This window comes from Pholis gunnellus (assembly GCF_910591455.1).
Source record: "Pholis gunnellus genome assembly, chromosome: 22".
NCBI classification, from domain to species: Eukaryota; Metazoa; Chordata; class Actinopteri; order Perciformes; family Pholidae; genus Pholis; species Pholis gunnellus.
This window is the reverse complement of record NC_136549.1, coordinates 16766134-16782306: the sequence shown is the minus strand read 5'-3', so window position 1 is coordinate 16782306 and position 16173 is coordinate 16766134. Positions and strand designations below refer to the sequence as shown.

The 16173-nt window shown below is 44.8% G+C and overlaps 2 protein-coding genes across 2 annotated transcripts; one reads left to right on the top strand and one right to left on the bottom strand.

Moving 5' to 3' along the window:
• Nucleotides 1-896: 896 nt before the first annotated feature.
• Nucleotides 897-6439, bottom strand: slc35e3 (solute carrier family 35 member E3). The gene is made up of 8 exons (XM_079183600.1): nucleotides 6241-6439; nucleotides 4974-5414; nucleotides 4731-4841; nucleotides 4568-4627; nucleotides 3811-3909; nucleotides 3569-3651; nucleotides 2468-2552; nucleotides 897-2365 (listed from the first exon to the last, which is right to left on the bottom strand). Exons 2-8 carry the CDS (start codon nucleotides 5367-5369, stop codon nucleotides 2264-2266), a joined length of 936 nt encoding a protein of 311 aa, XP_079039726.1. The 5' UTR covers nucleotides 5370-5414; nucleotides 6241-6439; the 3' UTR covers nucleotides 897-2263.
• Nucleotides 6440-8190: 1751 nt separating this feature from the next.
• On the top strand, nucleotides 8191-16051 carry nup107 (nucleoporin 107). Its single transcript, XM_079183591.1, has 27 exons — nucleotides 8191-8324; nucleotides 9473-9555; nucleotides 9768-9857; nucleotides 9980-10074; nucleotides 10377-10512; nucleotides 10596-10699; nucleotides 11003-11118; nucleotides 11202-11250; nucleotides 11435-11506; nucleotides 11609-11697; nucleotides 11883-11958; nucleotides 12050-12163; nucleotides 12431-12521; nucleotides 12658-12737; nucleotides 12850-12909; nucleotides 13015-13160; nucleotides 13282-13330; nucleotides 13416-13485; nucleotides 13621-13736; nucleotides 13820-14009; nucleotides 14087-14193; nucleotides 14386-14488; nucleotides 14592-14752; nucleotides 14841-14966; nucleotides 15088-15201; nucleotides 15630-15797; nucleotides 15875-16051. Exons 1-27 carry the CDS (start codon nucleotides 8317-8319, stop codon nucleotides 15980-15982), a joined length of 2721 nt encoding a protein of 906 aa, XP_079039717.1. The 5' UTR covers nucleotides 8191-8316; the 3' UTR covers nucleotides 15983-16051.
• Nucleotides 16052-16173: the final 122 nt, after the last annotated feature.

Genomic DNA, 16173 nt, shown 5'->3' with positions numbered 1-16173 from the left:
TATCCTTCAACTGAACAACTTCCTGCTCCAGTGATCTCATTTATTTAAGAGGTGAATCAAAAGAAACCTGAAACGTAGTGTTACATGTGTCAGTGTTAGTGTAATGAATTTAAAAGGGTTTAAAGTGAACTGGACCTTCAGAGGAACCAGAACCGAGTCTCTGTGAGCTGCTTTTACAGAAGCTCTCCGGAGACTGCAAGTATTTTTAAACACACAATCTTTCCTCTCATTCGTTCATCTGAAAGTTCCTCTCTGCACATGTGTGAACAAGGGTGGCTGTTGTATTGACACACACACACACACACACACACACACACACACACACACACACACACACACACACACACACACACACACACACACACACGGAGGTACTGAAAGCTCAGCGTTGAGCAGCAGAAAAGTGAGACAGAAGAGCCGTTCACAGGAATACTTCCTTCTAGGTGTGGTTAAAATAAATGCTCAACAACATCTCAGAGGGAAATATTACTGTAGCATTTATGTCAGCTACTGTTACTGATTATTTATTAGAGAAAAGATAAAAAATAATATATACATGTGTGTATTCTTCTCTCACGACCCCTCAGATTGAACTGGTGACCCTTTGGAGGGGTCCGACTCCTTATGTTTGAAACCACTGGACCAAACTGTACATCAAGTCGTTGAAAACTAGCTCCACCTCCGAGGTTATTAAACTGATGATTCTTCTACTACTTGCAGCAGATTATCTTAAAATATATAGTCCTGTTTGAGACATAAATTGTATTAAAGTAAAAACATTGGACTTGTTTTAGAAAGATACAAAGATGAACATTACATGTACGATGAAGATAAACTAATAAAGCTCTTCATCGTGGAAACTGTCTCCTGTGAATCAGCAGAGAAACAAGCAGCTGTGAAGTCTTCACATCAGTTTTTATTCAGCAGACGGAGAACCTTCATCACAGTGAAGTGAAGAGACAATCGTAAAAGCTTCGCTCTCAAGTCAGTAAATCTCGCCAACAATCATCAAAAATGTAACACTTCCTGTCAACAAATGCTACAAAATAAAAGACGAATAAAGAAAAGCTTAAATTAAAGAAACTGAATGAAACTAAGAGCAAAAACAAACTATAAACTAAAATACTGTTGATCTTAAACACTCAATTTAAATCTAAAAATATATATATATATATATATTTAACCTCCTCTCTGTCAGAGGATGAAGAGGGCTTGTTTCCAGCAACATGACAGGAGGCCAGATAATAAACATTAATATCAGATCAAATGAATAAACATCAAAAGGCCCATAACTCATCTTTCTTTGAAGTTCTAAACAAGCTCTCGTTGTATAATTTGATGCTTTTTTTTGAAGCACTCTGACTTCTTATTTACATTAAAAGTACCAAAATAAATTCCCATCATGAATCAATATATTTTCATTAACACTTAAAGAGACAGAAGTCGATGTTTTTTAATTAAACTCGGTGAAATCAACAATCTTCGCGGCTCGTGGGGCTTTTATTTGTGTCTTCAATAAACTCTCAATCTGAAAAACAAAGAATAAAACAAAAACAAGCAGCGCTGCTACAGACACACTCATCGTGTCACCTTTCAGTCGGTAGCTTTTGATTGGAAGTGTGATTTGTACTTAGGCTCAAAAAGTGTGTATTAAAACACTTAAAACACCGTTTGATTGCTTTTGGTGCTTAAACTCACGACAAACACACGGATTCAGACACAACTCCCGTCTTTCCTCTTTGCACTCGGAACACCGTGCGTCCATAACGCTCAGACACACTTCAGTGGGTCCGAGTGTGAGAAAACATTGTGTTTTGTGTGGAGCTGCCGCTCTTTTCTACTGGACTAAAAGAACTATTTTACTAATTATTATATTGTTTTCAGCGCCTGCTTCCAGCAGCAGATGGTGCATTAATGGAGTCTGTCCTTTAACTTAACGATGACATCAGCCTGTCGCCTCCTTTTGATCGGATACCGAACGTCTCCGCGGTCGGTCGATCTGCCGACAGCTCGCCAACAGACAGCCGGGAGTTCTGGGAAGAAAATGAAGCTGGAATTTGAGCTCCTGCGTCCCAAAGAAGTTGTGTGTTCTTTCATCTGCTTCAGTGTTGCTGAGCAAAGAACCACAGGACGAGCGGAAGATGTGTTGAAAATGCTCCTTAAAAAAATACTCCTAATAAGATAGAAAATACATATAAAGTTGTCTCTGCAGCCGGCGGCCAACGGCGGGAGTCCGTGCAGCCGATTGACGGGCGAGTCGAGCCTACGGCCTCTGAGCCAGGCGGCTCTTCCCCTCCTCCTGTTCGGCCAGCTTGAAGTGAGTGTACGACAGGATACCGGCCAGAGTGCAGAGGATCCCCAGGGCCTGAGGGTGAGACGGGAGGACAGACAGACGGGTGACGGTGTTGTCGGAGAACAGAAGATTGCTGGTTTTGGAATCCTCAGAGCAGCAGAGGAAGAGACTCACCTGGTTGAGGGACAGCGGGTCGTGGAAGAGCAGGTATCCTCCGATCAGAGTGATGCAGAATTTGAAATGACCAAACATGTTGTAGCTGCAAAGTGGAGTCAGGAGAACAACAACGCGTACGAAACCCTCTCCAGAGACGTTCAGGACTACCAGCAGACCCTCAACTCTCTACAAGAAGACCAAAGACCGACTCAAGAAGTTCAGCGACACCTTCAGTAGGATTAGAAATATCCTGACAGAGCCCCCCCCAAGAAGACCAGATTCTCTCAAGACCTTCTGAAACCCTTTCAGCAGGACTACGGTGCTCTTCAGAGAGATGTCAATACTCCCCAAGAAACCATCAAACCCCTTGAATCCCCCAGAAAGAAGCCCAAAGAGCCCATCAAGACTAGAATTACCGCCTCTTATCACTCGGATCTTTGACTCCAAGTGGACGTTTGTGCCAATTTTGGGGAAATTCCCTCCAGGCGTTCCTGAGGTTTCTTGGTCGGACGTAACAACGGACGGACAACCCGAAAACAGACCCCCAAGATCTGAAGAACACCAGAATCCTTCTCGAGAAGTTCTGAAACCCCTTCAAAGAAAGCAGAAAGCTCTTCACAAAGCCGTCAAACTTCACAGAGAAAATCAAAGACCCCCTAAAAGAGACCAGAAACGCCCCAAAGAAACCTTTCAACCTTTTAAATCACCCAGAAAGAAGACCAAAGACCTCCTCAGGAACACCAGAAGTCTTATCCAGAAGTTCTGAAACCCTTTTAAAGAAACCAGAAAGCTCTACACAAACTCCTCAAACCTTAGAGACAAAACCAAAGATCCCCACAAGAAGACCAGAAGACCTCTTTAAGAAACCTTTAAAGCCCTCAAATCCACCAGAAAGAAAACCAAAGAGGTTCTGAAATCCATTTAAAAAGATAAGAAGTTCCTTAAAACGCCCTAAAATCGTCTTGCAAAGCCCTCAAACTTTCCCAAGAATCCCTGAAACCCCTTGAATCCCCTCAACCCTCTTCTAGAAGGCCTCACACCTGCCCAGAAGGACCTGGAGCCTCATCACCCTTCAGACCCCCTAAAGGTCTCTTTGCACTTCCATACATTTGAGGATACGTGACAGCCGAGGTGTTTCCAATGATCCAGTAGATGGACAGGTTGACCAGGAACGCCACCACACCCGAGAACAGCACCGTCACCTAGGCAAGAAGAGGAGAAGGCCGTTACCACAGCAGACCATGTAAGAAATCACCAGGACCGTCACAATAAAAGCATGGAGCCTATAGCATATATATGGTGTGTGTGTGTGTGTGTGTGTGTGTGTGTGTGTGTGTGTGTGTCATGTTGAGTCCAGAGACCAGAGCAGGAAGAGACCACGGTCCAAATATTCCTTTGTCTCCAGTCAGCGGCTCAAACAGAGGAACAACGCAGAGCAGGAAGCCCGACGACAGAGGAGCCTGAGAGGATACATTACTGTCGTTACATCACATTATGTATTAATACAAACACAATACTATCACACTCACAGTATTAATACAAACACAATACTATCACACTCACAGTATTAATACAAACGTACTATTACATTTTAGACATCAAGTCAAGTCCCAGGTCGAAAATGAACAAGTCTCAGGTCAAGTCCCAAATAAAGCCCCGCAAGTCCCAAGACAAGGCCAACAAGTCCCAAAAGAAGGGGAACAAGTCCCACATGAAGTCCTAGGACAACAACAACAAGTCAAGTCCCAAGACAAGGCCAACAAGTCCAGGCCAAGAAGTCTTCCAGTCAAGTCATGTCCAGGTCAAAAGCCAACATGTTCCAACTCAAGTCCCAAGTCAAGGCCAAACGGTCCCAAGCATAGTTCTAACGGAAGGGGAACAAGTCCCGAATCAAGTCCCAGGTTAACATCAACAAGTCTTAAGTGAATGGGAAACAAGTCCCAAATTAAGGGGAACAAGTCCTAAATCAACTTCTAAAAGAGACCAGTTTGAGCAGAAAGCCAGCGTCGGCAATGACTAATGCAAACGACGGCGTGAAAACACCAAACTGATCAGATAAGAGTACTAAGTGACCCTTGTACTGTTACAGTATCCACTTTATCACATTATAAGTCATACCTGATAGTACAGAAGCTGCATAGAGTTCACCTGGAGCTCATGTTGTTTCGCTCCCACCCACTGAGAGACAGACAGACAGACAGACAGAGAGAGAGACAGAGATTGTTATCTTTCAGAGAAACAACTTTGTATTTTTGTGCGTTTTGTGTGTATATGTGCTCACCACTTGGTAAAGCGACGTCACCAGAACACCCAGCGACGCAAACACCGTCCCCAGCAGGTTGAACCTCACGTCGAAGTACGAGTTCAGTATCACCCCTAACGTGATGGGCACCTGGAGACACACAGGCAGGTAGAGTTACACAAGAACACACGTCCAAAGCTTTATGCAACCACCCGGACCCAAAACTAAACACGTCGTCTGGACCCGACGAGTTTTAAGTTGGGGGAGAAGGAGGTTCCTCACCAGTGTGAGCTTAATCTTGGTGGAGAAGGTCTTCTTGTAGTAGGTGGTCTGGATGAGGATGATGACGGGCGTGGTCATGGATTTAGCCAGCTGGTACGTCCCGATGGAGTTGTTCTGCAGCGAGAGGTTGGTGAAGGCCACGAACCCGCAGAAGCTCAGCGCCAGCCACGCGATCCGGCGAAGCGGGAGGCTTTTGGGAGAGAAGATGTCAAACCTCTGGCAGATGTAGAGGCCCAGCCAGGTGACCACGAAGTGAACGAGGGTCAGCGTCATGTTGGGGAAGCCGTAGCGGACGTAGATCCACTTGTTGATGAAGACGATGCAGATGGAGGACAGCAGGTTGACCAGCAGGCCGACGACGAGGCGCCGGTTGGCCGATAAGTTCAGCAGCGACATGGCCGACGACCCAAAGAGGAGTTTAACTTAGAGAAGATGTTCACGCTGCGAAAACAGAGAAACTGATGTTACTCTAACGTGCACCGGTCTCCGTATTATTCTTTTACACTTAACAATTGTTGTTCTATTGTTCATATATGTTTACATTTGTATTCTATTGTTATTCTTGTGTTGTTGGACTTATCTTAACAGGAAACATCTGTTTTACTTTAATGCAAAATACTTCTGTTTAGTAAAAGTCCTGCCTAGTACACAAGTACTGTCAAATAAATGCAGTAAAAAAGTACTTATTGTGCAGCAGAACTGCCTCATTACTTCATGACATTATTCTAATAATATGTATGATGCATATTTATGTCACAGCTGCTAACTACATTATATAAAGTGTGGCAGTAGTGGAAAGTACCTACATGTACTCAAGTTTGAGGTATTTATACTTCATACTACATTTCAGAGTGTGTGTGTTGTGCTATAACTCCACAAGTACCTCAAATGTACTTGAGTTCATAATAATAATATAATCCTGTATTAGTCATGATTACAGCAACATAGTGGAGTATATATATATATATATATATATATATATATATATATATATATATACACAGAATAATTGTAGTATTACACGGTGTATTTATATTGCAGTTAAATACTGTGTGTTGCTGTCAGTTACTGCAGCATATTTAGTTAGAGGTAGTTAGACACAACATACGTCTGTCTGTCTCTCTGCCTGTCTCTCTGCCTGTCTCTCTGCCTCTCTGTCTCTCTGCCTGCCTGCCTGCCTGCCTGTCTGTCTGTCTCTCTGTCTCTCTGCCTGTCTGTCTGTCTCTCTGTCTGTCTCTCATTCTGCCACGCAATAAGAAAAGTTTACCTGGGGTCTCCATCTGTCTCCTTCTTCTTCTCCTTCTTCTACCCGTCTCGCTCAGGACCCCGTGAGTTTAACGTCTCTCTTTCCGGCAGTCAGAGCACCAAACCTCCGGACTCCAAAGCGACGAAACCTCCCGTTAGTGTTCTGGATGATTTTCGGTCCCTCTGCTCTTCTCCTTGCGGGAATACAGCAGTGATTTCTGGGTTACAAGCCGCCCCCCCGTGTGTTCCTGTTTCCTCTGTGCCGTTGAACATCTGCGCGTGTTGAGCAACAGCGGCCCCTAGCGGACCGGAGGGTGAAGCACAGCAGCGACTCACTACACACAGGAAACCGGGAAAGCTAAATCTAGATATTAAAAAAAATACTTATGTTAACATAACTTTTATGCTTTTTTTGTACTAGAAATGTTGTAAAAATAAATTAAAAAAAATTCAGTAAACGTATGTAAGCACAATCAGGAAAATTACACGTTTTATTTGTTTGTTTTTTACACTTTTTAAACGTAAACAACAGACATGGCAACGCTCGAAGCGTTGTTTCGAGCCTTTGTGACGTCACGTAACATTACATAACCTACAGCCCGAGGGTAGTGTTCTACTCACATACACTACAGCCAGAGCGTTGTACTGACAGAGCCAGACGTGACATCTTTACAGAGCAGTTTTAAAACCTACAGCCCGAGCGTAGTGTTGTACTGACAGAGCTAGACGTGACATCTTTACCGAGGAGTTTTAAAGCCAGACTGCATTGAAGATTAGAATAAAACAGCAAAAATCGCAATGGATAGACTGGAAACATTACAACTTACAACAGAGGAAATCAATCAAGACAGTTAACATTAACAGCAGCAAAACAAATGTCAGCAAACGTGTTTATTAACTTGCAGTAACACATACTTTTTTATAATTTACACAGCAGAATATACACACATTCACACAGAAATCCTTTACATGGATGTCTTATTTCAATTTCAATTAATAAAATAAAAAGGTGACGTCACAACGGTCATCTCTGTGACAGCAACATGAACACATGAGGAGGATCTACTGGTTGTGTTTATTAGTGAAGCTTTATAATGATGAGCTCATGTAACAGTAACCTGAAGTACAGGATGGTCAAATGCAGATATTACAAATGGACTAATGTCTTAATTCAAAGCTACGGTTGCTGAATGTTTGTCCATTGTTCTCCCCTCAGCTCCTGCTCTCTGTAACACAACAAGAACAGAATTAACAAAATACTCAACTTCAGTGTATTCGTGTAATTAATCTTAACGTTACCGGACATAAAGTGATATTTCAGGTTCACTACCTGTCTACCTGAGCTCACGTTGGTCTGTTTATGAACATGATATGAAGTATGAATCATCTGTAAAATCATCACAATCTCAGTAAGATATTATTCAACCTCTGAGGTTTGAAAGTAAAGTTATTAAAAGTTACTTTAAGGCTTAACTACGGTCGGATGCAGGCAGCTCCGGTTAGTTAGCTTGTCAGTTACCAACGTCACGTAACTTAACGGAACATTTTAACACACATGTGATGTTATAAGATCTCTTATTTTGCTTCAACATTAGTATCGGTGACATTCGAGTGAGTTGAAACCCAATACTGACATTTAAAAGTGAATCCTGCCGCTTTTCCAGCTCTCGCATCAGTCGCCGCCATGTTTGTTCAAATAAAGTCTTCACCGACACGCAATGCATCTCGGGATGTGCTGGGCCGCGAAGGATACATCAGATGTATCCTTCAAATCTGGGGTCTGAAGGCCGCATTCGTCGGCTGCATTCGAAGGAGTCTTCGCCTCAGCCTAGTCGCCGCGCTGTGACGGTACCGGTCTACGAATGCAGCCTCCGAAGGATGCAGCCCCTGAATTGGGACATAGCTAGTGAATTTAACATTTATATAATGTTTACATCAGTGGGAATGCAGTATATCAACACTGACATATAGGGGGCAGCATAGTGTCTCGCGGCATTTAATCTACCGGGAAATCAAAAGAAGAAGACGAAGAAGCAACAATTATCACGAAGAAGAATCCTGTCAAGCCTCGTGAAGCGGGAATTTTCAGCCTACTATCATGGACTGGTAAATTACATGTCACTCGATTTTAAACATGAATCATCTTATACACATATTGTTATATTTTGTATTATTTACATCGAGCCGTTAGCTCGCTATTTAGCCTGCTAGTGCGGCTACTTTACTGTGTTAGCTGGTGGCTAACGAAACCGTTCATAATCAATGCTGATGCTAATCAGGCTAAATGCTGATTTGTGTACTGTTGACATGTTTTAACCAGCGCTAAACACGTGGTTCTCGGTCAGTTATTGTGGATAATATATATATATATATGTATGATGTGTTATTGATTAAAGTGTTTAAATTAGATTATCACCGCTGAATAAACTAACAGCTGTTTATTGTTAGTACAGTTGGTATTACTGTCTATCAGTGAGTACTTTCAGCTGTTAACTAATAGTTAGTTAACTAGTTAGTTATGTTATGTATTAGTACTTAAGTGCGTTTACTATTGTACAATTTTGAGGTACCTGTATTTCCATTTTCTGCTACTGTATACTTCTAACGTTACTCCACTACTCTTCAGAGGGAAATATCGTAGTTTTTTTACAGATTATTCATAAAAAATACAAATTAACAAATACATGATGTGTTATTATAGTTTAAGATACTCAGCAGTATTCTTTAAAAGTAGCTCCACGTTTAGTGATGAATTATTGCATTAATATTTAAAATCTATCAAGATATTCTTTATCATTTAGAATGACTGCATAATGACTACTTTAGGTATTCTTTAATGTTTATACTTTGATACTTTTTACTTAAGTAGAATTAACTTATAACAGAGTTACTCTACTACTTCTACTAAAGTACTTCTTCCAGCTGGTCGAACGCAGAAATACACATCAACAGAACTTCTTACATTTCATTACAAGCAAAGAACTTCTTCTTCTGCTTCAAGCTCAATACGTAAACGCTGCCACAATAAAGGTTCCTTTTACTAAAACACTCGAGTCCTTTACGGTCTTCCATCTAGAAGAAACCCTCAGAAATTAAGTTTAGTTTACTATAAAGGTTCATCATATAATGAACATTAAAATATGAACTATGGACATCAACAGAAAGGATTTGATTCGAGAAGAAGAAGAATGGTACATGATACTTTCGGTGGTAAGGAGTACTGTGTGTATTATCGTACTCGTCTTTCCTTCCAGGGGTCAGAGTGAGCTGCCGTCTCCGGTGGTTCGAGATGACGAGGTGACGATCGCTGCACGGAGGAGGAGGAAGAAGGTGGCTTGTATCCTTCAGCTGGTGAGAGAATGTGTGTGTTTAGCTTCAGGTTAAAGATCTTCAACTGGATTCAGACCATTGATAGGATGTAGAAAGGTTTGAATGCTCAAATACAACAAAAGGTGTTTCTGTGAGGCGGAGACCTGTTAGCCTGTTAGCATTCATTGATGACGTCAGAGCTGTCAGTGTTGTTGTTGTTTTCCTGACTGTTGGTCTCAGTCCCCTCACCCGGCAGCCCCGTCCTGTCCACCGTAACACCAGCACGCTCCCTGCTGAGGAACACTCCGGCTTCACTGTTCAGACAGGCTGGTACGACACACACACACACACACACACACACACACACACACACACAGCTGATTATTGTTTATCTTCTAACATCAAACGTCTCCATATTTGACTGACTCGCCTCGTGTCTCTTTTTCTCTCAGTAACTCCCAGAGTTCCAGATGTTTCCTCCATTTTGGCTCCAGCAGGCCGAACGCCTCGATACACACACACACCCAGAAACGCCCTCAGCAGTATGGTGAGACACACACACACTCACGGTCATTGGACATCGTGCTAGAACATTTATAGTTTTCTTATCTTGCTGTGTGAAAACTTTCTGGACAAATTGCTCATTTCCTTTTGCAATCTGTTCACGAGGACGTTGGCATTAATGGCATTTGATCGTTTGTATAACTGACACTCGTACATCGCTATATAACTGTTATGAGTTAACTGACTGTTATAACTCTTACAGAGCAACACATCTGTCAGTCGTGGGGTAAAACGTGTGATAAAACCTCCAGAATTTGCTCTAAAAAAAACCGTCTCTGTGTCTAGAATTTGGATGACAGCGATTGGACCAACAGCATGTACATCTCCCCCGTTTCGGGGATGGAGAACACCAGCTTCTTCACAGACGACATCACCAACCTTAGCTCCGCCCTGCTGAAGGAGGACGACCCCGGCGAGGCCGGTGAGTGAAACGAACGCTCCCCAAATCCCGCTCTGCACGTTCACAAGCGCTCCTGTTAATATATATATATTTATCTTTTTCAGCGGCTGCCAGTCTTTTCCCAGAATTCCTCACGTCCTTCCTGAGAAACTCTTCCACTGCGGTGTTTGAGCTGCTTGAGGATTACCAGCTGCTCTTACAGGACAAGGTAAGCTGTGTGTGTGTGTCTGTTAACTTTGCACAGGCTAGCTGTTTCCCTCCGTTTCCAGTCTTTGTGCTAAGCTACGCTAACCGGCCGCTGGCTGTAGCTTCATATTTAGCACACATACACACGAGAATGCTATCAATATTAGTATATCCTCCAGAATGTCGAACCATTCCTTTGAGACGTGGTTAGCTTAGCATAAAGACTGAAAGTAGGGGGAAACGGCTAGCCTCAGCTCTGTCCTAAATGAAGCTCCTAAAGCTCGTAGATTGTGATGAAATGCTCGCTTCAATCACTCACCTGCAGGTGGACGTGCTGCAGTCCGTGGTCCTCAGAGCGGGACGGGACAGTAAGACAGCAGGAGTCCGCTGGCTGCTGCAGCAGGAGAACTGCTCCTGGAGACTCATCACCTCGCTGTACAGGTACACACCTCATCGTACCTGCACCTGTCTGTCTGTCCGTCCGTCCTCTTTCCCTCTGATTGATCACCCGTCTGTCTCCGCAGGGACCGGGTCCAGTTGGCGCTGGAAGATGACATGATGACAGACATGGTGGTGAGTGACAGAGACACACACACTCAAAGCTGCATAAACAGATTGTTTTTTGGACACACACACACACACACACACACACACACACACACACACACACACACACACACACTCTAACCATCATGAATACACGGGTCAGAAGCATGAATCAGACGCTGTGAAGGTGAAGTTGTGTTTGTGTGTGAAGGTTCCCAGTGAGAGTGAGAAGGTCGTGGTGGAGCAGCTCTTTCAGCGGGATGCCGTCATACGTCAGAGTCAGGTAACACACACACACACACACACACACACACTTGTAGACATCAGATTAAATGAACACAGGTCTTCTGGATCTGCTGATTTAAATGTCTGTCTTGTGCTGCAGCTGGTCGTTGATTGGCTGGAGAGCATCGCCAAGGATCAGATTGGAGATTTCTCTGATAATATAGAATACTACGCCAAAAACGTCTGCTGGTGAGTTTTTAAATATCTCGTCTACAGTCGTGTGTTTTAAGATCTTTAGCTAAAGTGTGTGTGTGTGTGTGTGTGTGTGTGTGTGTGTGTGTGTGTGTGTGTGTGTGTGTGTGTGTGTGTGTGTGTGTGTGTGTGTGTGTGTGTGTGTGTGTGTGTGTGTGTGTGTGTGTGTGTGTGTGTTTCAGGGAGAACACCCTTCATGCTCTGAAGCTGAGGAGGAAGAGCGGCGCTGCCTTCACCATCCCTCTGGTCACTGAGCTGGTGAGGCCCGTTAACATGACGACACCAACACATCCTCGTCCCTAGTGTGTCTGAATCCACAGATAAAGTGTGTGTGTGTGTGTTTGTTCAGGACCCAGACGCTCCTCTCCGGCAGCAGCGTCCTCTGGCGGACCTGGACAGAGAGGACGACGCCCGACTGCTGAAGAACCTGTTCACCCTGATCAGAGCCGGGATGACCGAAGAGGTAGAGACACAGAGGGACAGACGGGGAGGTGGAGGGACAGACGGGGAGGTGGAGGGACAGACGGGGAGGTGGAGGGACAGACGGGGAGGTGGAGGGACAGACAGTAATAAAGGAGTGTATGTTGAGGTTCAGAAGGATTTATGGTTTTGTTTTTGAGAATCTAAATATCTTATGTTCTAGCAGGGACACATATTGATTCATACTGTATTTAAAGGGACATGTTTTGTGTGTGTGTGTGTGTGTGTGTGTGTGTGTGTGTGTGTGTAGGCTCAGAGGCTGTGTAAGCGCTGTGGTCAGGCCTGGAGAGCAGCAACTCTGGAAGGCTGGAAACTCTACCACGACCCCAACAGGACCTCAGGTAATCTGTAACCCCTGATACCACCTGTGTGATAAACAGAGATACACACACGCACACACACACACACACACACACACACGTGTCATGATGTTGCTCACAAACACGTGAACCGACCCGGAGTCTCGTCTCTCTGCAGCGAGTGCAGAGCTGCAGGCGGTGGAAGGAAACCCTCAGAGAGGAATCTGGAAGGCCTGCTGCTGGAGGATGGCTGAGGAGGTACAACACACAGCTAACAGACCTCGTTGCTTCACTTATTCATAATGCCGACGTATCAACATAAGAACAATAGAATGAAACATTAACGTTCTGTGTGTTTGTCTGTTTTTAGGAGCAGCTAAACAGATACGAGAGAGCCATCTACGCCGGCCTCAGTGGAAACCTCAAACCGGTAACGTTATGAGTTTGTTCATATAAATATATATTAATATGTCGTTAACCCCAAGCAGTGGCCTCCATTGAAGAGCTCCGTATTGAATGTTCCTATATTTTACAGCTCCTGGCAGTGTGTGAGTCATGGGAGGACTGTGTGTGGGCTCACTTCAGAGTGATGGTGGACTCGCTGGTTGAAAAGGATCTGATGTCGTCGGGTATGGCCCACCAGGAAGTGGAGACCCTGCCGCGGGAATACCTGGAGGCCAAGTACGACACACACACACACACACACACACACACACACACACACACACACACACACACACACACACACACACACACACACCGTAGCAGCAGTGAGGATAAAAACATTTCTCTCTCTCTTCAGTTGGACGATGGAAAAGGTGTTTGAGGAACTTCAGGCCTCGGAGTTGAAGGTAAAACTCACACAGACTGAATGTGATTGTTGAGTCACATGACTGAACACACACACATTAAACCAGCGTGTGTGTGTGTGTTTAGAGGGTGCTGGAGGAGACTAAAGAGCATTACCACGTCATCCAGAAGTTTGTGATCCTCGGGGACCTGGACGGTAAGACACCTCTGACCTCTGAAGAGGAATTCAATTTGTGACAAACAAGAAGGAAAAGAACATTAGAATTATTATTCAGAATCAACTTCCCCCTCAGACGTCTTCTATCCCTAAACCTCTCTGTCTGTCTCTCAGGTCTGTTTGAGGAGTTTTCTGATTGGCTCACAGCCTCTAAGCCCCTCCCCTCCCACCTGCTGCGCTTCATGACCCACCTGCTGCTGTTTTACCGCTCTCTGGGTTTGGCCCTGAAGGTAAAAAATAAACAAATGAGTTTTATTTAGATGTTCTTTAGCTTCAGGAGCAGTTCAGACTGACCCGTCTGTCTCTCTGTAAGGAGGAGGTGTGCGTGGATGTCCTGAAGGCGTACGTCTCCCTTCTGATCCGGGATCGACAGACCGACCTGGTGGCGAGCTACGTGAGCCAGCTGCCCGCCGAGCTCGCCACCGTCCAGTACGCCGCTTTCCTGGAGACGGTCGGCCAGCCGGAGATGCGTCCTCGCTGCCTGCAGCTCGCCACCGACGCCGGTGAGACGCGAGAAACAACCCGAAAACACAACAGACGTCGGTTTGATGGCTGAATACTAAAACCCGTGTCTGTGTAGGTCTGGATGTTGCTGCGATAACCAAGCTGGTGGTGGAGACTGTGAGGGAGACAAATGAAACGGAGTTTACACACCACAGCCAGACGCTGGAGATGGGAACCACAAAAGTACAGACTGAAGTGCTCTTACCTTTCACAATAAAAGCCCGAGACGTATGCAAAGTATTTTGAAAAAGGGCCTTTATGAGACTTAAACAATTACAAATGCATGATTGAGACTTTGAGATTTAATTGATAAAAAAAACAGTTTGTTGCAAATGTGGAAGTGGGCGGAGTTACTGTGATGCTGTGCTCTGATAGGAGGACCTGAGAAAGATCGATGTCATCGATTGGCTGCTGTTTGACCCCGCCCATCGAGCCGAGTCCCTGAAACAGTCCAACGCCATCATGAGGAAGTTTCTGGGTAATTCTTTGTTATTCATCTAGACTGTCTCAGCGTCGTGTCTGAGGACCACGGTGCATCGCTTCTATCTGACCCTCTCTCTCTCTCCCTCTCTCTCTCTCAGCCCTGCAGAAACACGACGCAGCCAAGGCGGTCTTCTCTAAAGTTCCGGAGGATTCTATGAGGGAGATTTACTGCCAGTGGTCGGGGGTCGGTCAGACCACGCCTCTGCCCGCTGAGGACGAGAACGCCATCAGAGAACACCTGTGTATCAGAGCCTACCTGGTCTGTCACCTGTCTCTCATCAATAAAGATCAATAAGGTTTAATTCATCTGGATGTGTCTTTATTTTTTGTTTTTTGTTTTTTCACAGGAAGCCCACGAGGCGTTCACTGACTGGTTCAGCCACAGCAGCTCGGCCCCCCAGAAGCCGGCGCCGGCCTCCGAGGCCAAATTCACAGAGAGAGTAGCCAATGAGATGAGAGAGAAGGAGTACCAGGTACACACACACACACACACACACACGCACACGCACACGCACACGCACACGCACACGCACACGCACGCGCGCGCACGCGCGTGCACACACACTGTAAAACTACTTCTTATGTGTGTGTTAGGCCGCTCTGTCTGCCTGGTCGTGCCGTCTGGACGTTTTAACTGAAGATGTGAAAGAAAGAATCTACAACGTGCTGCTGTTCGTAGACGGAGGCTGGATGATCGACAACAGACAGGTAAGTGTTTAGGGAACAGGAACTCTCAGGGAACCAGGAACTAAACCTGTGTTTCAACCGAAGGAACCAGGGACTGGATTTAGTTTCTGTACGATAGCGTCAGCTGCTTAAAAAGGCCTTTTATGTTCCTAGTTTAGCTCCTTGGGTTCCACAGTTCCTGGGTCTAAAATGTAAAGGAATAGTTTTGGGAATATCGCTTGTTCCCTTTCTGCATCTATGCATTCAATATAAAGCTGCAGTAGCAAAAGGATGCACATATTATGCGCTCTGGGCCGAATTAAACTTAATTATCAGGATAGGAAATGTTAAAATCACCTCTTAATAGGGCTTAATAACATCTGAAATCATGGGATTTATTTTGTCTACTTGAATTGGTTGATTGTTTGCACTTTGTTTGGTTCGTAAAATGGATTGTTTGTGTTTTTCAGGACTCAGAGCCGGATTCCGAGCGCAGCCACCAGATGGCGGCGCTGCGCTCTCTGTGTCTGCCTCGCCTCAGCTTCCTGCTGCTCAGCGTTCTGCAGAACTCCTCCAGAGACCAGGAGGCGCTGCGCCTCGCTGACATCATCTCATCGGACCAGCACCGCCTCTACCAGGTAGCTGCAGAGATTTGATCCGCCCCGTACGTTGAGTTACGGGAACAGTGAGTTAATGTTTCTGCCCATAAATTCAGGTTTTCTCCAAAGAGGAGCTGAGGAGGTTCCTCCAGAAGTTGAGGGAGTCGTCGCTCTCTCTTCTGGACCGAGGACTCGACCCGCTGGGCTACGAGTTACAGCCATGAACACACACACACACACACTGAGCAGTGTTTGAATCACTGTTGTTTTTTGTTCATCTTTTTTGCTAAATAAAAGCCTGTTTTCTTGTAATGGTTTTGTGTACATTTAATTTGAAGGTCTTAATAATACTGGTGCTATAGAGCTGTGAATGATCTGTAATTACTTTGCTTCTGAAAAAAATCATCGGAGATTT